At 50.4% G+C, this 22,467-nt stretch overlaps 1 protein-coding gene across 3 annotated transcripts in view; it reads right to left on the reverse strand.

Moving 5' to 3' along the window:
• trim3b (tripartite motif containing 3b) overlaps positions 1-22,467 on the reverse strand; it is a 148,524-nt gene that overhangs the window by 27,011 nt on the left and 99,046 nt on the right. For 2 of the 3 annotated variants that reach the window (XM_065004963.1, XM_065004964.1), the window contains 7 exons: positions 11,329-11,430; positions 8,673-8,771; positions 3,607-4,141; positions 3,273-3,376; positions 1,400-1,567; positions 704-872; positions 127-168 (listed from right to left, as the gene is read on the reverse strand). In XM_065004963.1, coding sequence (XP_064861035.1) covers positions 127-168; positions 704-872; positions 1,400-1,567; positions 3,273-3,376; positions 3,607-4,141; positions 8,673-8,771; positions 11,329-11,430 — 1,219 coding nt within the window. The remainder of the gene's footprint in view (positions 1-126; positions 169-703; positions 873-1,399; positions 1,568-3,272; positions 3,377-3,606; positions 4,142-8,672; positions 8,772-11,328; positions 11,431-22,467) is intronic. The other variant, XM_065004965.1, reaches the window with a different exon arrangement.

Here is a 22,467-nt window from a genome sequence, read left to right on the forward strand (position 1 = left end):
CAGGCACAGAATGATCTGGGAAGATTTCAGATACAATATCCAGGGCACTCGACATCAGGGTAGGAGATGCAGGTTAGACAGAATGGTGCACTCTGGGTAAGGGGCGGGGCAACACTCAATACTTACTGAACACTGGGCCAGATCTATTTAAATGGGCACCACTTTTTTCTAAAACAGAAACAAAGGGAGAAAAAAAAAGAACAAGAAACAAACAAACGAAAAGGTAGAGTCAGAGATGAAAGACGAAACAAGTAGAAGAACAGAGAGGATCTGCAGGAAGAAATGGTTTCCAATGGCAACCAGGGTCCTGGCGGCCATCTTGGCTCCTGCAGGTGTGTCAGATCAGGTCAATCTGAACATGGGTCGTGTTCGGGAGGAACGTTTCACAACGATCAGATACTAATGGGTTGTGTAGAACAGTATGCACCAAGCGTCTCAAAAGTAGGAATGCGGATCTAGGATCAGTTTAGCCTTTTTTACGTCCAGATCAATGAGATTTCATGGACAGGGAGGACCTGGGCCAATATCCACAAAGCATCTCAATGTAGGAATGCGGATCTAGGATCAGGTCCCAATCTGTCCGTCTTATTCATTATGATCTAAAAGACAACACTGATCCTAGATCAGCAAGAATAGGAAATAGTGTCGCGTTGCTATCGGAACGTTTCACATCGCTGAACATTCTAGGCTCCACCCCCTTTACCTGCAAACTGTCTCTCGGACGTCCCCCTGGCGCCGAACTTGGTGACCAGCTTCCCGTTAGACTGGAAGATGAAGACGCAGCACGCCTTGTTGTCCACGGCGATGATGTGTCCGTTCCTGTCCACTGCCACGCCCTTAGGGCCCAACAGACGCCCCGCCCCGATCTTATTCTGAGTGGGAGAAGGAGGAGGTGATTCAACATGTCGAATGGTCAGGAAAGTAACAGCCAATGTTTTTTGTGGTTTGAGTCAATAGAACGGCTGTCATTCATTTTTAAACGTATTACCCAGAATCCTTAGTGAAATAACAAAGCGGCCACCAAGCCTCTGTTTTGGTACGTAGCTGAGGGACGGGCCTGGAATAATGTGACCACTGTCAAATTCATAGACGGAGCAATGGATGCAAGGACTGATCATCCATGATATCAACATGATAGTTTTAACCAATCCTTTGTTGTTTGTTTACATTTGCTTTGTTGGCAAACAATGGAGTAAAACAAGCTTTTATTTTGGGGTTCTGATGGGAAATGACAGTTGAACTAAACTCCTGAGGCATTTCTACATTATATACTTCAAGAATCAATGGCTATATATCAATAATTTATATGTACAAAAAAAATCTATGTAGCAACTAAGAATTCTAGCTTTAAAATTAGAGAGGGAATCTCATGACCTCTGATGACCTCGTGACCTCTGACCTTGAACTTCCCATCGGAGGAGAAGATGCTGACCCATCGGTTGTCGTAGTCGGCCACGATGATGTCACCGTTCATATCCACGGTAACGCCAGTGGGTCTCTGCAGTTGCCCCGGCGACCGACCTCTGACCCCAAACCTCATTTTGAATTGCCCGTCATTGGAGAACACCTGACGACAGGGTGGGGCGACAGACACAGAAGTGAGACTTAAATATCAAAACGAGTGTTTTAGAGTAAAGTTTCGTTATAGGTCTAGCTGGTCTACCTCTTAGAATGCCCTAAGTCGTCTTATACCACATTACCTTTCCCTCTCCTGTGTTCAATGCATGGTCTCCTACCTGTTTACACTGGTTAATACTATCTGGTCTCCTACCTGTTTACACTGGTTAATACTATCTGGTCTCCTACCTGTTTACACTGGTTAATACTATCTGGTCTCCTACCTGTTTACACTGGTTAATACTATCTGGTCTCCTACCTGTTTACACTGGTTAATACTATCTGGGCTCCTACCTGTTTACACTGGTTAATACTATCTGGTCTCCTACCTGTTTACACTGGTTAATACCATCTAGTCTCCTACCTGTTTACACTGGTTAATACTATCTGGTCTCCTACCTGTTTACACTGGTTAATACTATCTGGGCTCCTACCTGTTTACACTGGTTGATACTATCTAGTCTCCTACCTGTTTACACTGGTTGATACCATCTAGTCTCCTACCTGTTTACACTGGTTGATACCATCTAGTCTCCTACCTGTTTACACTGGTTGATACCATCTAGTCTCCTACCTGTTTACACTGGTTGATACCATCTAGTCTCCTACCTGTTTACACTGGTTGATACCATCTAGTCTCCTACCTGTTTACACTGGTTGATACTATCTAGTCTCCTACCTGTTTACACTGGTTGATACCATCTAGTCTCCTACCTGTTTACACTGGTTGATACCATCTAGTCTCCTACCTGTTTACACTGGTTGATACTATCTAGTCTCCTACCTGTTTACACTGGTTGATACCATCTAGTCTCCTACCTGTTTATACTGGTTGTTTCTATCTGGTGTCCTACCTGTTTATACTGGTTGTTTCTATCTGGTCTCCTACCTGTTTACACTGGTTGTTTCTATCTGGTCTCCTACCTGTTTACACTGGTTGTTTCTATCTGGTCTCCTACCTGTTTATACTGGTTGTTTCTATCTGGTCTCCTACCTGTTTACACTGGTTGTTCTATCTAGTCTCCTACCTGTTTACACTGGTTGTTCTATCTAGTCTCCTACCTGTTTACACTGGTTGTTACCATCTAGTCTCCTACCTGTTTACACTGGTTGATACTATCTAGTCTCCTACCTGTTTACACTGGTTGATACCATCTAGTCTCCTACCTGTTTACACTGGTTGTTACCATCTAGTCTCCTACCTGTTTACACTGGTTGTTACCATCTAGTCTCCTACCTGTTTACACTGGTTGATACCATCTAGTCTCCTACCTGTTTACACTGGTTGTTTCTATCTGGTCTCCTACCTGTTTACACTGGTTGTTTCTATCTGGTCTCCTACCTGTTTATACTGGTTGTTTCTATCTGGTCTCCTACCTGTTTACACTGGTTGTTCTATCTAGTCTCCTACCTGTTTACACTGGTTGTTCTATCTAGTCTCCTACCTGTTTACACTGGTTGTTACCATCTAGTCTCCTACCTGTTTACACTGGTTGATACTATCTAGTCTCCTACCTGTTTACACTGGTTGATACCATCTAGTCTCCTACCTGTTTACACTGGTTGTTACCATCTAGTCTCCTACCTGTTTACACTGGTTGTTACCATCTAGTCTCCTACCTGTTTACACTGGTTGATACCATCTAGTCTCCTACCTGTATACACTGGTTGTTACTGTCTGCTACCACCACTCTGCCGTTGCTGGAGGCTGAGATCCCCTGCAGGTTGGTGAACTCGCCCTTCTCTCTCCCTCGCGTACCTAGACCACAGGTAAACACACACACACACACACACACACACACACACACACACACACACACACACACACGTGTGAAACAAGACCTCCTCCTTCTTTCTGGGCTGTGTTTCTGTCTCTCACAGACGGCTCTCAAGTTACACAACAACAACAACCACATCAACGAAACGCAGGAAGCAACAATGGGATGACCAGGTGTTGGTTGTGGTAGTATTAGGATGTGGTTGTCTTACCGACTCTGTGGATGAGTTCATCCTCGATGGGGTTCTCCTTCTTTTTGATGCTGAACATGCTGGAGGGTCTCCTCACAGCCTTCTGTCTGACATGACCCGCTGTCCCGCCAGGACTCTTCAGCCTCCTCTTCACGTCATCCGGAGACGGCAGCGCATCCGAGGGCTTGACCGCCTGCAGCCGGAAGGGACTGCCCCGTAGTGGCTGGCCGTAGAGGGACAGAGCGAAGGAGAACTCCCCCTCGGACCGTAGCGTGTATCCCACCTCGTACGTCCCGTTCTTGTTGTCTGTCACCTCCGGTTCCGTGACGCCGCGGCTTCCGTCGGCAACCGGCGTGACAGTGGCCCTCAGCGCCGCGTTCCCTGTCCGCACCAGCTCGCCGTCCTTGTCTTTGGTCGTCACGGTGATGCTGACATGTTGTCCGGTTGCTGCGTGGCGTAGTCCTTCTCCCGTGGCGACGGAGGTGTGGCCTACAGCTGCCGTAGTAATGAGGACGCCCAGGTTCTGGAGGGAGCGACGCAGGCCCTCTGTCTCCACCTGGGGGGGTAGGTTAATTAACCACACACTCCCTATTTATGCTGACCTCATTTCCTGTCCCTGGCTGCCAAAGCTGGTTTGCGGACTGTATAATTTATTCCATGAACCCTGAACCGTACCTGGCCTGAACCGTACCTGGCCTGAACCGTACCTGGCCTGAACCGTACCTGGCCTGAACCGTACCTGGCCTGAACCGTACCTGGCCTGAACCGTACCTGGCCTGAACCGTACCTGACCTGAACCGTACCTGACCTGAACCGTACCTGGCCTGAACCGTACCTGGCCTGAACCGTACCTGGCCTGAACCGTACCTGGCCTGAACCGTACCTGGCCTGAACCGTACCTGGCCTGAACCGTACACATTTTAGTTCAACAAAATGTTTTAGTAACATCCTGGTTGGAGGATCTTATAAAACACGGCTCAAGAATAAGACAAATATACCGTGGCCCTGTACTACCTGTCTGTACTACCTGTCTGTACTACCTGTCTGTACTACCTGTCTGTACTACCTGTCGGTCCAGGTGTGTATCCTGTCTGTACTACCTGTCGGTCCAGGTGTGTATCCTGTCTGTACTACCTGTCTGTCCAGGTGTGTATCCTGTCTGTACTACCTGTCGGTCCAGGTGTGTATCCTGTCTGTACTACCTGTCTGTCCAGGTGTGTATCCTGTCTGTACTACCTGTCTGTCCAGGTGTGTATCCTGTCTGTACTACCTGTCTGTCCAGGTGTGTATCCTGTCTGTACTACCTGTCGGTCCAGGTGTGTATCCTGTCTGTACTACCTGTCTGTCCAGGTGTGTATCCTGTCTGTACTACCTGTCGGTCCAGGTGTGTATCCTGTCTGTACTACCTGTCTGTCCAGGTGTGTATCCTGTCTGTACTACCTGTCGGTCCAGGTGTGTATCCTGTCTGTACTACCTGTCTGTCCAGGTGTGTATCCTGTCTGTACTACCTGTCTGTCCAGGTGTGTATCCTGTCTGTACTACCTGTCTGTCCTACCTGTCTGTACTACCTGTCTGTCCAGGTGTGTATCCTGTCTGTACTACCTGTCTGTCCAGGTGTGTATCCTGTCTGTACTACCTGTCTGTCCAGGTGTGTATCCTGTCTGTACTACCTGTCTGTCCAGGTGTGTATCCTGTCTGTACTACCTGTCTGTCCAGGTGTGTATCCTGTCTGTACTACCTGTCTGTCCAGGTGTGTATCCTGTCTGTACTACCTGTCTGTCCAGGTGTGTATCCTGTCTGTACTACCTGTCTGTCCTACCTGTCTGTACTACCTGCCTGTCCAGGTGTGTATCCTGTCTGTACTACCTGACTGTGCAGGTGTGTATCCTGTCTGTACTACCTGTCTGTCCAGGTGTGTATCCTGTCTGTACTACCTGTCGGTCCAGGTGTGTATCCTGTCTGTACTACCTGTCTGTCCAGGTGTGTATCCTGTCTGTACTACCTGTCGGTCCAGGTGTGTATCCTGTCTGTACTACCTGTCTGTCCAGGTGTGTATCCTGTCTGTACTACCTGTCTGTCCAGGTGTGTATCCTGTCTGTACTACCTGTCTGTCCTACCTGTCTGTACTACCTGTCTGTCCAGGTGTGTATCCTGTCTGTACTACCTGTCGGTCCAGGTGTGTATCCTGTCTGTACTACCTGTCTGTCCTACCTGTCTGTACTACCTGTCTGTCCAGGTGTGTATCCTGTCTGTACTACCTGTCTGTCCAGGTGTGTATCCTGTCTGTACTACCTGTCTGTCCAGGTGTGTATCCTGTCTGTACTACCTGTCTGTCCTACCTGTCTGTACTACCTGTCTGTCCAGGTGTGTATCCTGTCTGTACTACCTGTCTGTCCAGGTGTGTATCCTGTCTGTACTACCTGTCTGTCCAGGTGTGTATCCTGTCTGTACTACCTGTCTGTCCAGGTGTGTATCCTGTCTGTACTACCTGTCTGTCCAGGTGTGTATCCTGTCTGTACTACCTGTCTGTCCAGGTGTGTATCCTGTCTGTACTACCTGTCTGTCCAGGTGTGTATCCTGTCTGTACTACCTGTCTGTCCAGGTGTGTATCCTGTCTGTACTACCTGTCTGTCCAGGTGTGTATCCTGTCTGTACTACCTGTCTGTCCTACCTGTCTGTACTACCTGTCTGTCCAGGTGTGTATCCTGTCTGTACTACCTGATGGTGCAGGTGTGTATCCTGTCTGTACTACCTGTCTGTCCAGGTGTGTATCCTGTCTGTACTACCTGTCGGTCCAGGTGTGTATCCTGTCTGTACTACCTGTCTGTCCAGGTGTGTATCCTGTCTGTACTACCTGTCGGTCCAGGTGTGTATCCTGTCTGTACTACCTGTCTGTCCAGGTGTGTATCCTGTCTGTACTACCTGTCTGTCCAGGTGTGTATCCTGTCTGTACTACCTGTCTGTCCTACCTGTCTGTACTACCTGTCTGTCCAGGTGTGTATCCTGTCTGTACTACCTGTCGGTCCAGGTGTGTATCCTGTCTGTACTACCTGTCTGTCCAGGTGTGTATCCTGTCTGTACTACCTGTCTGTCCAGGTGTGTATCCTGTCTGTACTACCTGTCTGTCCAGGTGTGTATCCTGTCTGTACTACCTGTCTGTCCAGGTGTGTATCCTGTCTGTACTACCTGTCTGTCCAGGTGTGTATCCTGTCTGTACTACCTGTCTGTCCAGGTGTGTATCCTGTCTGTACTACCTGTCTGTCCAGGTGTGTATCCTGTCTGTACTACCTGTCTGTCCAGGTGTGTATCCTGTCTGTACTACCTGTCTGTCCAGGTGTGTATCCTGTCTGTACTACCTGTCGGTCCAGGTGTGTATCCTGTCTGTACTACCTGTCGGTCCAGGTGTGTATCCTGTCTGTACTACCTGTCGGTCCAGGTGTGTATCCTGTCTGTACTACCTGTCGGTCCAGGTGTGTATCCTGTCTGTACTACCTGTCGGTCCAGGTGTGTATCCTGTCTGTACTACCTGTCGGTCCAGGTGTGTATCCTGTCTGTACTACCTGTCGGTCCAGGTGTGTATCCTGTCTGTACTACCTGTCGGTCCAGGTGTGTATCCTGTCGGTACTACCTGTCTGTTCAGGTGTGTATCCTGTCTGTACTACCTGTCAGTCCAGGTGTGTATCCTGTCTGTACTACCTGTCGGTCCAGGTGTGTATCCTGTCTGTACTACCTGTCGGTCCAGGTGTGTATCCTGTCTGTACTACCTGTCGGTCCAGGTGTGTATCCTGTCTGTACTACCTGTCGGTCCAGGTGTGTATCCTGTCTGTACTACCTGTCGGTCCAGGTGTGTATCCTGTCTGTACTACCTGTCGGTCCAGGTGTGTATCCTGTCTGTACTACCTGTCGGTCCAGGTGTGTATCCTGTCTGTACTACCTGTCGGTCCAGGTGAGTATCCTGTCTGTACTACCTGTCGGTCCAGCTGTGTATCCTGTCTGTACTACCTGTCGGTCCAGGTGTGTATCCTGTCTGTACTACCTGTCGGTCCAGGTGTGTATCCTGTCTGTACTACCTGTCGGTCCAGGTGTGTATCCTGTCTGTACTACCTGTCGGTCCAGGTGTGTATCCTGTCTGTACTACCTGTCGGTCCAGGTGTGTATCCTGTCTGTACTACCTGACGGTGCAGGTGTGTATCCTGTCTGTACTACCTGTCGGTCCAGGTGTGTATCCTGTCTGTACTACCTGTCGGTCCAGCTGTGTATCCTGTCTGTACTACCTGTCGGTCCAGGTGTGTATCCTGTCTGTACTACCTGTCGGTCCAGGTGTGTATCCTGTCTGTACTACCTGTCGGTCCAGGTGTGTATCCTGTCTGTACTACCTGTCGGTCCAGGTGTGTATCCTGTCTGTACTACCTGTCGGTCCAGGTGTGTATCCTGTCTGTACTACCTGTCGGTCCAGGTGTGTATCCTGTCTGTACTACCTGACGGTGCAGGTGTGTATCCTGTCTGTACTACCTGTCGGTCCAGCTGTGTATCCTGTCTGTACTACCTGTCGGTCCAGGTGTGTATCCTGTCTGTACTACCTGTCGGTCCAGGTGTGTATCCTGTCTGTACAGGTGTGTATCCTGTCTGTACTACCTGTCGGTACCTGTCGGTCCAGGTGTGTATCCTGTCTGTACTACCTGTCGGTCCAGGTGTGTATCCTGTCTGTACTACCTGACGGTGCAGGTGTGTATCCTGTCTGTACTACCTGTCGGTCCAGGTGTGTATCCTGTCTGTACTACCTGTCGGTCCAGGTGTGTATCCTGTCTGTACTACCTGTCGGTCCAGGTGTGTATCCTGTCTGTACTACCTGTCGGTCCAGGTGTGTATCCTGTCTGTACTACCTGTCGGTCCAGGTGTGTATCCTGTCTGTACTACCTGTCGGTCCAGGTGTGTATCCTGTCTGTACTACCTGTCGGTCCAGGTGTGTATCCTGTCTGTACTACCTGTCGGTCCAGGTGTGTATCCTGTCGGTACTACCTGTCGGTCCAGGTGTGTATCCTGTCTGTACTACCTGTCAGTCCAGGTGTGTATCCTGTCGGTACTACCTGACAGTCCAGATGTGCGTTCTGGTGAGGCCGTTCAGGGAAGTCATGACGGGCCATGGCAGAAACCCGCTCACTCATCTGTTTTTGCACCATCAGTACCTAACAACACAACAACAGGAAAATGCTGCATTCACAACCAAATTGGTAGGGAATTAGGGAATTACCAGTTTTGAAGTGGTAAATGTGAGTTGGGTGCGTTCACATTTTGATCTGGTTCTTATGGAGAGAGAAAACACATGTAAGGGGGAGGGGTGAAATACCACCCAACATGGAGTTCATTGGAGGCTTCTGATTGGTTTGCTCTTTTTTGCCCATAAAAAGTACACAGTTCCAGTGTCAAACAGAAGATGCATCGTATTTCGAACGGTCATGAACAATAACTGCTGAAGATGGCCGTCGTGCTCGCGGTATTTTTTTGTTTGTTGACAAATGATGTCATAGAGGTGTAATAGGGAAAACTCGGAGCTCAGGGACGACAGGCGAGTTAACCGCTAAGTAATTACCAGTTGGAGAGGCGTTCAAGTGAATTTTTTCCCCCAAGTTTTATGTTGGTACATTACACGATGTTGTGAACGCGTCTCAATTGCGATCCTACACACTAAGAAAATAGGGTTCCTCTGTCAAGGGTTCTTTGGGAAGGGTGACGCTGGGAACAATGTGATCCTACACACTAAGAAAATAGGGTTCCTCTGTCAAGGGTTCTTTGGGAAAGGTGACGCTGGGAACAATGTGATCCTACACACTAAGAAAATAGGGTTCCTCTGTCAAGGGTTCTTTGGGAAGGGTGACGCTGGGAACAATGTGATCCTACACACTAAGAAAATAGGGTTCCTCTGTCAAGGGTTCTTTGGGAAGGGTGACGCTGGGAACAATGTGATCCTACACACTAAGAAAATAGGGTTCCTCAAGGGTTCTCTGGGAAGGGTGACGCTGGGAACAATGTGGACCAATATAGAACCATCACCCAGCGGTCTAAAGCACTGCATCTCGGTGCAAGAGGCGTCACTACAGTCCCTGGTTCGAATCCAGGCTGTATCACAGCGGTCTAAAGCACTGCATCTCGGTGCAAGAGGCGTCACTACAGTCCCTGGTTCGAATCCAGGCTGTATCACAGCGGTCTAAAGCACTGCATCTCGGTGCAAGAGGCGTCACTACAGTCCCTGGTTCGAATCCAGGCTGTATCACAGCGGTCTAAAGCACTGCATCTCGGTGCAAGAGGCGTCACTACAGTCCCTGGTTCGAATCCAGGCTGTATCACAGCGGTCTAAAGCACTGCATCTCGGTGCATGAGGCGTCACTACAGTCCCTGGTTCGAATCCAGGCTGTATCACAGCGGTCTAAAGCACTGCATCTCGGTGCAAGAGGCGTCACTACAGTCCCTGGTTCGAATCCAGGCTGTATCACAGCGGTCTAAAGCACTGCATCTCGGTGCAAGAGGCGTCACTACAGTCCCTGGTTCGAATCCAGGCTGTATCACAGCGGTCTAAAGCACTGCATCTCGGTGCATGAGGCGTCACTACAGTCCCTGGTTCGAATCCAGGCTGTATCACAGCGGTCTAAAGCACTGCATCTCAGTGCAAGAGGCGTCACTACAGTCCCTGGTTTGAATCCAGGCTGTATCACATCCGGCCGTGATTGGGAGTCCAGTAGGGCGGCGTACAATTGGCCCAGCGTCGTCTGGATTTCGCCAGGGTAGGCCGTCATTGTAAATAGGAATATGTTCTTATCCGACTAGCCTAGTTAAATAAATGTTAAATAAAATATGTATAAATACAAGTTATTAAAAGAACCCTCTGAGCTTTTCAATGGCTCTTCGCAGTTCACAAAATGGTTCTTTCCTCTCTTAGTGATAATTAAAATGTAGTGGAGGCGGATCATTAGAACACAAGGGGGCGTGGTTTGTGTCTTCTCTCTTAGTGATCATTATAATGTAGTGGAGGCGGATCATTAGAACATTAGGGGGCGTGGTTTGTGTACATCTCTCTTAGTGATAATTATAATGTAGTGGAGGTGGATCATTAGAACACGAGGGGGCGTGGTTTGTGTCATCTCTCTTAGTGATAATTATAATGTAGTGGAGGCGGATCATTAGAACACGAGGGGGCGTGGTTTGTGTACATCTCTCTTAGTGATCATTATAATGTAGTGGAGGTGGATCATTAGAACACGAGGGGGCGTGGTTTGTGTACATCTCTCTTAGTAATAATTATAATGTAGTGGAGGCGGATCATTAGAACACGAGGGGGCGTGGTTTGTGTACATCTCTCTTAGTGATCATTATAATGTAGTGGAGGCGGATCATTAGAACACAAGGGGGCGTGGTTTGTGTACATCTCTCTTAGTGATAATTATAATGTAGTGGAGGCGGATCATTAGAACACGAGGGGGCGTGGTTTGTGTACATCTCTCTTAGTGATAATTAAAATGTAGTGGAGGCGGATCATTAGAACACGAGGGGGCGTGGTTTGTGTACATCTCTCTTAGTGATAATTATAATGTAGTGGAGGCGGATCATTAGAACATTAGGGGGCGTGGTTTGTGTACATCTCTCTTAGTGATAATTACTTGACCAATACATTTGTAATAACAGGTATTATGATAGTTATTGCTCTGCAAGAGCATAGTAATGGAGTTAATGGTTAACCAGTCCACTAACCTCTGTGGCACTGCCGTGGCTCAGGGCCTGTTCGGTAAAACTACAACTGCTCTGGATGTGGTCCTTCCCCTGGAGGAGAGAGGAGAGCTGGGCCTGGAGCACCTGGAGACAGGGAGGAGAGATGGTTAGAGACAGGGAGGAGAGAGGATGGAGAGATGGTTAGAGACAGGGAGGAGAGACGATGGAGAGATGGTTAGAGACAGGGAGGAGAGAGGATGGAGAGATGGTTAGAGACAGGGAGGAGAGACGATGGAGAGATGGTTAGAGACAGGGAGGAGAGACGATGGAGAGATGGTTAGAGACAGGGGGAGAGACGATGGAGAGATGGTTAGAGACAGGGAGGAGACGATGGAGAGATGGTTAGAGACAGGGAGGAGAGACGATGGAGAGATGGTTAGAGACAGGGAGGAGAGAGGATGGAGAGATGGTTAGAGAGAGGGAGGAGAGACGATGGAGAGATGGTTAGAGACAGGGAAGAGAGAGGATGGAGAGATGGTTAGAGACAGGGAGGAGAGACGATGGAGAGATGGTTAGAGACAGGGAGGAGAGAGGATGGAGAGATGGTTAGAGACAGGGAGGAAAGAGGATGGAGAGATGGTTAGAGACAGGGAGGAGAGATGGTTAGAGACAGAGAGGAGAGACGATGGAGAGATGGTTAGAGACAGGGAGGAGAGAGGATGGAGAGATGGTTAGAGACAGGGAGGAGAGAGGATGGAGAGATGGTTAGAGACAGGGAGGAGAGACGATGGAGAGATGGTTAGAGACAGGGAGGAGAGAGGATGGAGAGATGGTTAGAGACAGGGAGGAGAGGATGGAGAGACAGAGACAAGGGAGGAGAGACGATGGAGAGATGGTTAGAGACAGGGAGGAGAGACGATGGAGAGATGGTTAGAGACAGGGAGGAGAGACGATGGAGAGATGGTTAGAGACAGGGAGGAGAGACGATGGAGAGATGGTTAGAGACAGGGAGGAGAGACGATGGAGAGATGGTTAGAGACAGGAGGAGAGACGATGGAGAGATGGTTAGAGACAGGGAGGAGAGGATGGAGAGATGGTTAGAGACAGGGAGGAGAGGATGGAGAGATGGTTAGAGACAGGGAGGAGAGACTGGAGAGATGGTTAGAGACAGGGAGGAGAGACTGGAGAGATGGTTAGAGACAGGGGGGAGAGACTGGAGAGATGGTTAGAGACAGGGAGGAGAGACTGGAGAGATGGTTAGAGACAGGGAGGAGAGACTGGAGAGATGGTTAGAGACAGGGAGGAGAGACTGGAGAGATGGTTAGAGACAGGGAGAAGAGATGATGGAGAGATGGTTAGAGACAGGGAGGAGAGACGATGGAGAGATGGTTAGAGACAGGGAGGAGAGACGATGGAGAGATGGTTAGAGAAAGGGAGGAGAGGATGGAGAGATGGTTAGAGACAGGAGGAGAGACTGGAGAGATGGTTAGAGACAGAGATGGAGAGACAATGGAGAGATGGTTAGAGACAGGGAGGAGAGAGGATGGAGAGATGGTTAGAGACAGGAGGAGAGACGATGGAGAGATGGTTAGAGACAGGGAGGAGAGACGACTGAGAGATGGTTAGAGACAGGGAGGAGAGGATGGAGAGATGGTTAGAGACAGGGAGGAGAGGATGGAGAGATGGTTAGAGACAGGGAGGAGAGACTGGAGAGATGGTTAGAGACAGGGAGAGAGATGGAGAGATGGTTAGAGACAGGGAGGAGAGACGATGGAGAGATGGTTAGAGACAGGGAGGAGAGACTGGAGAGTTGGTTAGAGACAGAGAGGAGAGACAAGATGAGGATGGAGAGATGGTTAGAGACAGGGAGGAGAGACGATGGAGAGATGGTTAGAGACAGAGGATGGTTAGAGAGATGGAGAGATGGTTAGAGACAGGGAGGAGAGATGGAGATGGAGGATGGTTAGAGACAGGGAGGGAGAGGATGGAGAGATGGTTAGAGACAGGGAGGAGAGGATGGAGAGACAGAGACAGGGAGGAGAGACGATGGAGAGATGGTTAGAGACAGGGAGGAGAGACGATGGAGAGATGGTTAGAGACAGGGAGGAGAGACGATGGAGAGATGGGGAGGAGAGACGATGGAGAGATGGTTAGAGACAGGGAGGAGAGACGATGGAGAGATGGTTAGAGACAGGAGGAGAGACGATGGAGAGATGGTTAGAGACAGGGAGGAGAGGATGGAGAGATGGAGAGACAGGGAGGAGAGGATGGAGAGATGGTTAGAGACAGGGAGGAGAGGATGGAGAGATGGAGACAGAGACAGGGAGGAGAGATGGAGAGATGGTTAGAGGTTAGAGACAGATGGTTAGGGAGGAGAGACTGGAGAGATGGTTAGAGACAGGGAGGAGAGACTGGAGAGATGGTTAGAGACAGGGAGGAGAGATGGAGAGATGGAGAGGGATGGAGAGATGAGTTGGAGAGATGGTTAGAGACAGGAGAGAGACGATGGAGAGATGGTTAGAGACAGGGAGGAGAGACGATGGAGAGATGGTTAGAGAAAGGGAGGAGAGGATGGAGAGATGGTTAGAGACAGGGAGGAGAGACTGGAGAGATGGTTAGAGACAGAGAGGAGAGACAATGGAGAGATGGTTAGAGACAGGGAGGAGAGACGATGGAGAGATGGTTAGAGACAGAGAGGAGGACGATGGAGAGAGAGACAGGGAGGAGAGACGATTGAGAGATGGTTAGAGACAGGGAGGAGAGACGAGTTAGAGACAGGGAGGAGAGGATGGAGAGATGGTTAGAGACAGGGAGGAGAGACTGGAGAGATGGTTAGAGACAGGGAGGAGAGACAATGGAGAGATGGTTAGAGACAAGGAGGAGAGACGATGGAGAGATGGTTAGAGACAGGGAGGAGAGACTGGAGAGTTGGTTAGAGACAGAGAGGAGAGACAATGGAGAGATGGTTAGAGACAGGGAGGAGAGACGATGGAGAGATGGTTAGAGACAGGGAAGAGAGAGGATGGAGAGATGGTTAGAGACAGGGAGGAGAGATGATGGAGAGATGGTTAGAGACAGGGAGGAGAGAGGATGGAGAGATGGTTTGAGACAGGGAGTTAAGAGGATGGAGAGATGGTTAGAGACAGGGAGGAGAGATGGTTAGAGACAGAGAGGAGAGACGATGGAGAGATGGTTAGAGACAGGGAGGAGAGAGGATGGAGAGATGGTTAGAGACAGGGAGGAGAGAGGATGGAGAGATGGTTAGAGACAGGGAGGAGAGAGGATGGAGAGATGGTTAGAGACAGGGAGGAGAGAGGATGGAGAGATGGTTAGAGACAGGGAGGAGAGGATGGAGAGACAGAGACAAGGGAGGAGAGACGATGGAGAGATGGTTAGAGACAGGGAGGAGAGACGATGGAGAGATGGTTAGAGACAGGGAGGAGAGACGATGGAGAGATGGTTAGAGACAGAGAGGAGAGACGATGGAGAGATGGTTAGAGACAGGGAGGAGAGAGGATGGAGAGATGGTTAGAGACAGGGAGGAGAGAGGATGGAGAGATGGTTAGAGACAGGGAGGAGAGAGGATGGAGAGATGGTTAGAGACAGGGAGGAGAGGATGGAGAGACAGAGACAAGGGAGGAGAGACGATGGAGAGATGGTTAGAGACAGGGAGGAGAGACGATGGAGAGATGGTTAGAGACAGGGAGGAGAGACGATGGAGAGATGGTTAGAGACAGGGAGGAGAGACGATGGAGAGATGGTTAGAGACAGGGAGGAGAGACGATGGAGAGATGGTTAGAGACAGGGAGGAGAGACGATGGAGAGATGGTTAGAGACAGGGAGGAGAGACGATGGAGAGATGGTTAGAGACAGGGAGGAGAGACGATGGAGAGATGGTTAGAGACAGGGAGGAGAGGATGGAGAGATGGTTAGAGACAGGGAGGAGAGGATGGAGAGATGGTTAGAGACAGGGAGGAGAGACTGGAGAGATGGTTAGAGACAGGGAGGAGAGACTGGAGAGATGGTTAGAGACAGGGAGGAGAGACTGGAGAGATGGTTAGAGACAGGGAGGAGAGACTGGAGAGATGGTTAGAGACAGGGAGGAGAGACTGGAGAGATGGTTAGAGACAGGGAGGAGAGACTGGAGAGATGGTTAGAGACAGGGAGAAGAGATGATGGAGAGATGGTTAGAGACAGGGAGGAGAGACGATGGAGAGATGGTTAGAGGCAGGGAGGAGAGATGATGGAGAGATGGTTAGAGACAGGGAGGAGAGACGATGGAGAGATGGTTAGAGACAGGGAGGAGAGACGATGGAGAGATGGTTAGAGAAAGGGAGGAGAGGATGGAGAGATGGTTAGAGACAGGGAGGAGAGACTGGAGAGATGGTTAGAGACAGAGAGGAGAGACAATGGAGAGATGGTTAGAGACAGGGAGGAGAGACGATGGAGAGATGGTTAGAGACAGAGAGGAGAGACGATGGAGAGATGGTTAGAGACAGGGAGGAGAGACGATTGAGAGCTGGTTAGAGACAGGGAGGAGAGACGATGGAGAGATGGTTAGAGACAGGGAGGAGAGGATGGAGAGATGGTTAGAGACAGGGAGGAGAGACTGGAGAGATGGTTAGAGACAGGGAGGAGAGACAATGGAGAGATGGTTAGAGACAGGGAGGAGAGACGATGGAGAGATGGTTAGAGACAGGGAGGAGAGACGATGGAGAGATGGTTAGAGACAGGGAGGAGAGACGATGGAGAGATGGTTAGAGACAGGGAGGAGAGACGATGCAGAGATGGTTAGAGACAGGGAGGAGAGACGATGGAGAGATGGTTAGAGGCAGGGAGGAGAGATGATGGAGAGATGGTTAGAGACAGGGAGGAGAGACAATGGAGAGATGGTTAGAGACAGGGAGGAGAGACGATGGAGAGATGGTTAGAGAAAGGGAGGAGAGGATGGAGAGATGGTTAGAGACAGGGAGGAGAGACGATGGAGAGATGGTTAGAGACAGGGAAGAGAGAGGATGGAGAGATGGTTAGAGACAGGGAGGAGAGACGATGGAGAGATGGTTAGAGACAGGGAGGAGAGAGGATGGAGAGATGGTTAGAGACAGGGAGTTAAGAGGATGGAGAGATGGTTAGAGACAGGGAGGAGAGATGGTTAGAGACAGAGAGGAGAGACGATGGAGAGATGGTTAGAGACAGGGAGGAGAGAGGATGGAGAGATGGTTAGAGACAGGGAGGAGAGAGGATGGAGAGATGGTTAGAGACAGGGAGGAGAGAGGATGGAGAGATGGTTAGAGACAGGGAGGAGAGGATGGAGAGACAGAGACAAGGGAGGAGAGACGATGGAGAGATGGTTAGAGACAGGGAGGAGAGACGATGGAGAGATGGTTAGAGACAGGGAGGAGAGACGATGGAGAGATGGTTAGAGACAGGGAGGAGAGACGATGGAGAGATGGTTAGAGACAGGGAGGAGAGACGATGGAGAGATGGTTAGAGACAGGGAGGAGAGACGATGGAGAGATGGTTAGAGACAGGGAGGAGAGACGATGGAGAGATGGTTAGAGACAGGGAGGAGAGACGATGGAGAGATGGTTAGAGACAGGGAGGAGAGACGATGGAGAGATGGTTAGAGACAGGGAGGAGAGACGATGGAGAGATGGTTAGAGACAGGGAGGAGAGACGATGGAGAGATGGTTAGAGACAGGGAGGAGAGACGATGGAGAGATGGTTAGAGACAGGGAGGAGAGGATGGAGAGATGGTTAGAGACAGGGAGGAGAGACTGGAGAGATGGTTAGAGACAGGGAGGAGAGACTGGAGAGATGGTTAGAGACAGGGAGGAGAGACTGGAGAGATGGTTAGAGACAGGGAGGAGAGACTGGAGAGATGGTTAGAGACAGGGAGAAGAGATGATGGAGAGATGGTTAGAGAAAGGGAGGAGAGACTGGAGAGATGGTTAGAGACAGAGAGGAGAGACAATGGAGAGATGGTTAGAGACAGGGAGGAGAGACGATGGAGAGATGGTTAGAGACAGAGAGGAGAGACGATGGAGAGATGGTTAGAGACAGGGAGGAGAGACGATTGAGAGATGGTTAGAGACAGGGAGGAGAGACGATGGAGAGATGGTTAGAGACAGGGAGGAGAGACGATGGAGAGATGGTTAGAGACAGAGAGGAGAGGATGGAGAGATGGTTAGAGACAGAGAGGAGAGACGATGGAGAGATGGTTAGAGACAGGGAGGAGAGACGATGCAGAGATGGTTAGAGACAGAGAGGAGAGGATGGAGAGATGGTTAGAGACAGGGAGGAGAGACGATGGAGAGATGGTTAGAGACAGGGAGGAGAGACGATGGAGAGATGGTTAGAGACAGGGAGGAGAGACGATGGAGAGATGGTTAGAGACAGAGAGGAGAGGATGGAGAGATGGTTAGAGACAGGGAGGAGAGACGATGGAGAGATGGTTAGAGACAGGGAGGAGAGACGATGGAGAGATGGTTAGAGACAGAGAGGAGAGACGATGGAGAGATGGTTAGAGACAGGGAGGAGAGGATGGAGAGATGGTTAGAGACAGGGAGGAGAGACTGGAGAGATGGTTAGAGACAGGGAGGAGAGACAATGGAGAGATGGTTAGAGACAGGGAGGAGAGACGATGGAGAGATGGTTAGAGACAGGGAGGAGAGACGATGGAGAGATGGTTAGAGACAGGGAGGAGAGACGATGGAGAGATGGTTAGAGACAGGGAGGAGAGACGATGCAGAGATGGTTAGAGACAGGGAGGAGAGACGATGGAGAGATGGTTAGAGACAGGGAGGAGAGATGATGGAGAGATGGTTAGAGACAGGGAGGAGAGACGATGGAGAGATGGTTAGAGTTAGGGAGGAGAGATGATGGAGAGATGGTTAGAGACAGGGAGGAGAGATGATGGAGAGATGGTTAGAGACAGGGAGGAGAGATGGCTAGAGACAGGGAGGAGAGAGGATGGAGAGATGGTTAGAGACAGGGAGGAGAGACTGGAGAGATGGTTAGAGACAGGGAGGAGAGACTGGAGAGATGGTTAGAGACAGGAGGAGAGACTGGAGAGATGGTTAGAGACAGGAGGAGAGACTGGAGAGATGGTTAGAGACAGGGAGGAGAGACTGGAGAGATGGTTAGAGACAGGGAGGAGAGACTGGAGAGATGGTTAGAGAGAGATGGAGAGGAGAGACAGGGGGAGAAGAGATGATGGAGAGATGGTTAGAGACAGGGAGGAGAGATGGTTAGAGACAGGGGAGAGATGGTTAGAGAGAGACGATGGAGAGATGGACAGGGAGGAGAGATGATGGAGAGATGGTTAGAGACAGGGACGATGGAGAGATGGTTAGAGACAGGGAGGAGAGAGATGGAGAGATGGAGAGATGGTTAGAGACAGGAGGAGAGACGATGGAGAGATGGTTAGAGACACAGGGATGGAGAGATAGAGACAGGGAGGAGACGATGGAGAGATGGAGAGACGATGGAGAGATGGTTAGAGACAGGGAGGAGATGGAGAGATGGTTAGAGACAGGGAGGAGAGACGATGGAGAGATGGACGATGGAGAGATGGAGAGACAGGGAGGAGAGACGATGGAGAGATGGTTAGAGACAGGGAGGAGAGACTGGAGAGATGGTTAGAGACAGGGAGGAGAGACGATGGAGAGATGGTTAGAGACAGGGAGGAGAGACTGGAGAGATGGTTAGAGACAGGGAGAAGAGATGATGGAGAGATGGTTAGAGAAAGGGAGGAGAGACTGGAGAGATGGTTAGAGACAGAGAGGAGAGACAATGGAGAGATGGTTAGAGACAGGGAGGAGAGACGATGGAGAGATGGTTAGAGACAGAGAGGAGAGACGATGGAGAGATGGTTAGAGACAGGGAGGAGAGACGATTGAGAGATGGTTAGAGACAGGGAGGAGAGACGATGGAGAGATGGTTAGAGACAGGGAGGAGAGACGATGGAGAGATGGTTAGAGACAGAGAGGAGAGGATGGAGAGATGGTTAGAGACAGAGAGGAGAGACGATGGAGAGATGGTTAGAGACAGGGAGGAGAGACGATGCAGAGATGGTTAGAGACAGAGAGGAGAGGATGGAGAGATGGTTAGAGACAGGGAGGAGAGACGATGGAGAGATGGTTAGAGACAGGGAGGAGAGACGATGGAGAGATGGTTAGAGACAGGGAGGAGAGACGATGGAGAGATGGTTAGAGACAGAGAGGAGAGGATGGAGAGATGGTTAGAGACAGGGAGGAGAGACAGGGATGGAGAGATGGTTAGAGACAGGGAGAGAGACGATGGAGAGATGGTTAGAGACAGAGAGGAGAGACGATGGAGAGATGGTTAGAGACAGGGAGGAGAGGATGGAGAGATGGTTAGAGACAGGGAGAGAGACTGGAGAGAGAGACTGAGAGAGATGGTTAGAGACAGGGAGGAGAGACAATGGAGAGATGGTTAGAGACAGGGAGGAGAGACGATGGAGAGATGGTTAGAGACAGGGAGGAGAGACGATGGAGAGATGGTTAGAGACAGGGAGGAGAGACGATGGAGAGATGGTTAGAGACAGGGAGGAGAGACGATGCAGAGATGGTTAGAGACAGGGAGGAGAGACGATGGAGAGATGGTTAGAGACAGAGAGGAGAGACGATGGAGAGATGGTTAGAGACAGGGAGGAGAGACGATTGAGAGATGGTTAGAGACAGGGAGGAGAGACGATGGAGAGATGGTTAGAGACAGGGAGGAGAGACGATGGAGAGATGGTTAGAGACAGAGAGGAGAGGATGGAGAGATGGTTAGAGACAGAGAGGAGAGACGATGGAGAGATGGTTAGAGACAGGGAGGAGAGACGATGCAGAGATGGTTAGAGACAGAGAGGAGAGGATGGAGAGATGGTTAGAGACAGAGAGGAGAGGATGGAGAGAGAGACAGGGAGGAGAGACGATGGAGAGATGGTTAGAGACAGGGAGGAGAGACGATGGAGAGATGGTTAGAGACAGGGAGGAGAGACGATGGAGAGATGGTTAGAGACAGAGAGGAGAGGATGGAGAGATGGTTAGAGACAGGGAGGAGAGACGATGGAGAGATGGTTAGAGACAGGGAGGAGAGACGATGGAGAGATGGTTAGAGACAGAGAGGAGAGACGATGGAGAGATGGTTAGAGACAGGGAGGAGAGGATGGAGAGATGGTTAGAGACAGGGAGGAGAGACTGGAGAGATGGTTAGAGACAGGGAGGAGAGACAATGGAGAGATGGTTAGAGACAGGGAGGAGAGACGATGGAGAGATGGTTAGAGACAGGGAGGAGAGACGATGGAGAGATGGTTAGAGACAGGGAGGAGAGACGATGGAGAGATGGTTAGAGACAGGGAGGAGAGACGATGCAGAGATGGTTAGAGACAGGGAGGAGAGACGATGGAGAGATGGTTAGAGACAGGGAGGAGAGATGATGGAGAGATGGTTAGAGACAGGGAGGAGAGACGATGGAGAGATGGTTAGAGTTAGGGAGGAGAGATGATGGAGAGATGGTTAGAGACAGGGAGGAGAGATGGCTAGAGACAGGGAGGAGAGAGGATGGAGAGATGGTTAGAGACAGGGAGGAGAGACGATGGAGAGATGGTTAGAGACAGGGAGGAGAGACGATGGAGAGATGGTTAGAGACAGGGAGGAGAGACAATGGAGAGATGGTTAGAGACAGGGAGGAGAGACGATGGAGAGATGTTTAGAGACAGGGAGGAGAGACGATGGAGAGATGGTTAGAGACAGGGAGGAGAGATGGTTAGAGACAGGGAGGAGAGACAATGGAGAGATGGTTAGAGACCGTGAGGAGAGAGTGGAGAGATACAGGGAGGAGAGGTTTGAAGTTTTTCTTACTGCTATCAGCCCATAGAAATGCATAGAATAACAGATGTATGCCGCAGTGGTCTAGGGCACTGCATCGCAGTGCCACCAGAGACTCTGGGTTCACGCCCATGCACTGTTGCAGCCGGCCACGACCGGGAGGTCCGTGGGGCGATGCACAATTGGCCTAGCGTCGTCCGGGTTAGGGAGGGTTTGGCTGGTAGGGATATCCTTGTCTCATCGCGCACCAGCGACTCCTGTGGCGGGCCGGGCGCAGTGCTCGCCGGCCCGGTTGCCAGGTGCACGGTGTTTCCTCCGACACATTGGTGCGGCTGGCTTCCTGGTTGGATGCACGCTGTGTTAAGAAGCAGTGCGGCTTGGTTGGGTTGTGTTTCGGAAGAAGGCATGGCTTTCGACCTTCGTCTCTCCCGAGCCCGTATGGGAGTTGTAGCGATGAGACAAGACAGTAACTACTAACAATTGGATACCACGAAAAGGGGGTAAAAAAATATATATTTAGAAAAAAAAGAATAACAGATTTATACATGTAAACACAGATAGTCAAGCCCAAAAAACGATCTAAAGGATGGGGTCTAGCTTTAAGGGGTGTGTCTAGCTTTAAGGGGTGTGTCTAGCTTTAAGGGGTGTGTCTAGCTTTAAGGGGTGTGTCTAGCTTTAAGGGGTGTGTCTAGCCTAAAGGAGGTGTGTCTGACCCATAGTATGTGTGTCTGACCCGGAGAGGGTGTGTCTGTAGCCTAGAGGGTGTTTTGTCTAGCTTTAAGGGGTGTGTCTAGCCCACAGGGTGTGTGTCTGACCCGGAGAGGGTGTGTCTGTAGCCTAGAGGGTGTTTTGTCTAGCTTTAAGGGGTGTGTCTAGCCCACAGGGGGTGTGTCTGGCCCAGAGAGGGTGTGTCTGTAGCCTAGAGGGTGTTTTGTCTAGCTTTAAGGGGTGTGTCTAGCCCACAGGGTGTGTGTCTGACCCGGAGAGGGTGTGTCTGTAGCCTAGAGGGTGTTTTGTCTAGCTTTAAGGGGTGTGTCTAGCCCACAGGGGGTGTGTCTGGCCCAGAGAGGGTGTGTCTGTAGCCTAGAGGGTGTTTTGTCTAGCTTTAAGGGGTGTGTCTAGCCCACAGGGGGTGTGTCTGGCCCAGAGAGGGTGTGTCTGTAGCCTAGAGGGTGTTTTGTCTAGCTTTAAGGGGTGTGTCTAGCCCACAGGGTGTGTGTCTGGCCCAGAGAGGGTGTGTCTGTAGCCTAGAGGGTGTTTTGTCTAGCTTTAAGGGGTGTGTCTAGCCCACAGGGGGTGTGTCTGGCCCAGAGAGGGTGTGTCTGTAGCCTAGAGGGTGTTT

The sequence above is a fragment of the Oncorhynchus nerka genome, linkage group LG19 (assembly GCF_034236695.1).
Source record: "Oncorhynchus nerka isolate Pitt River linkage group LG19, Oner_Uvic_2.0, whole genome shotgun sequence".
NCBI lineage: Eukaryota > Metazoa > Chordata > Actinopteri > Salmoniformes > Salmonidae > Oncorhynchus > Oncorhynchus nerka.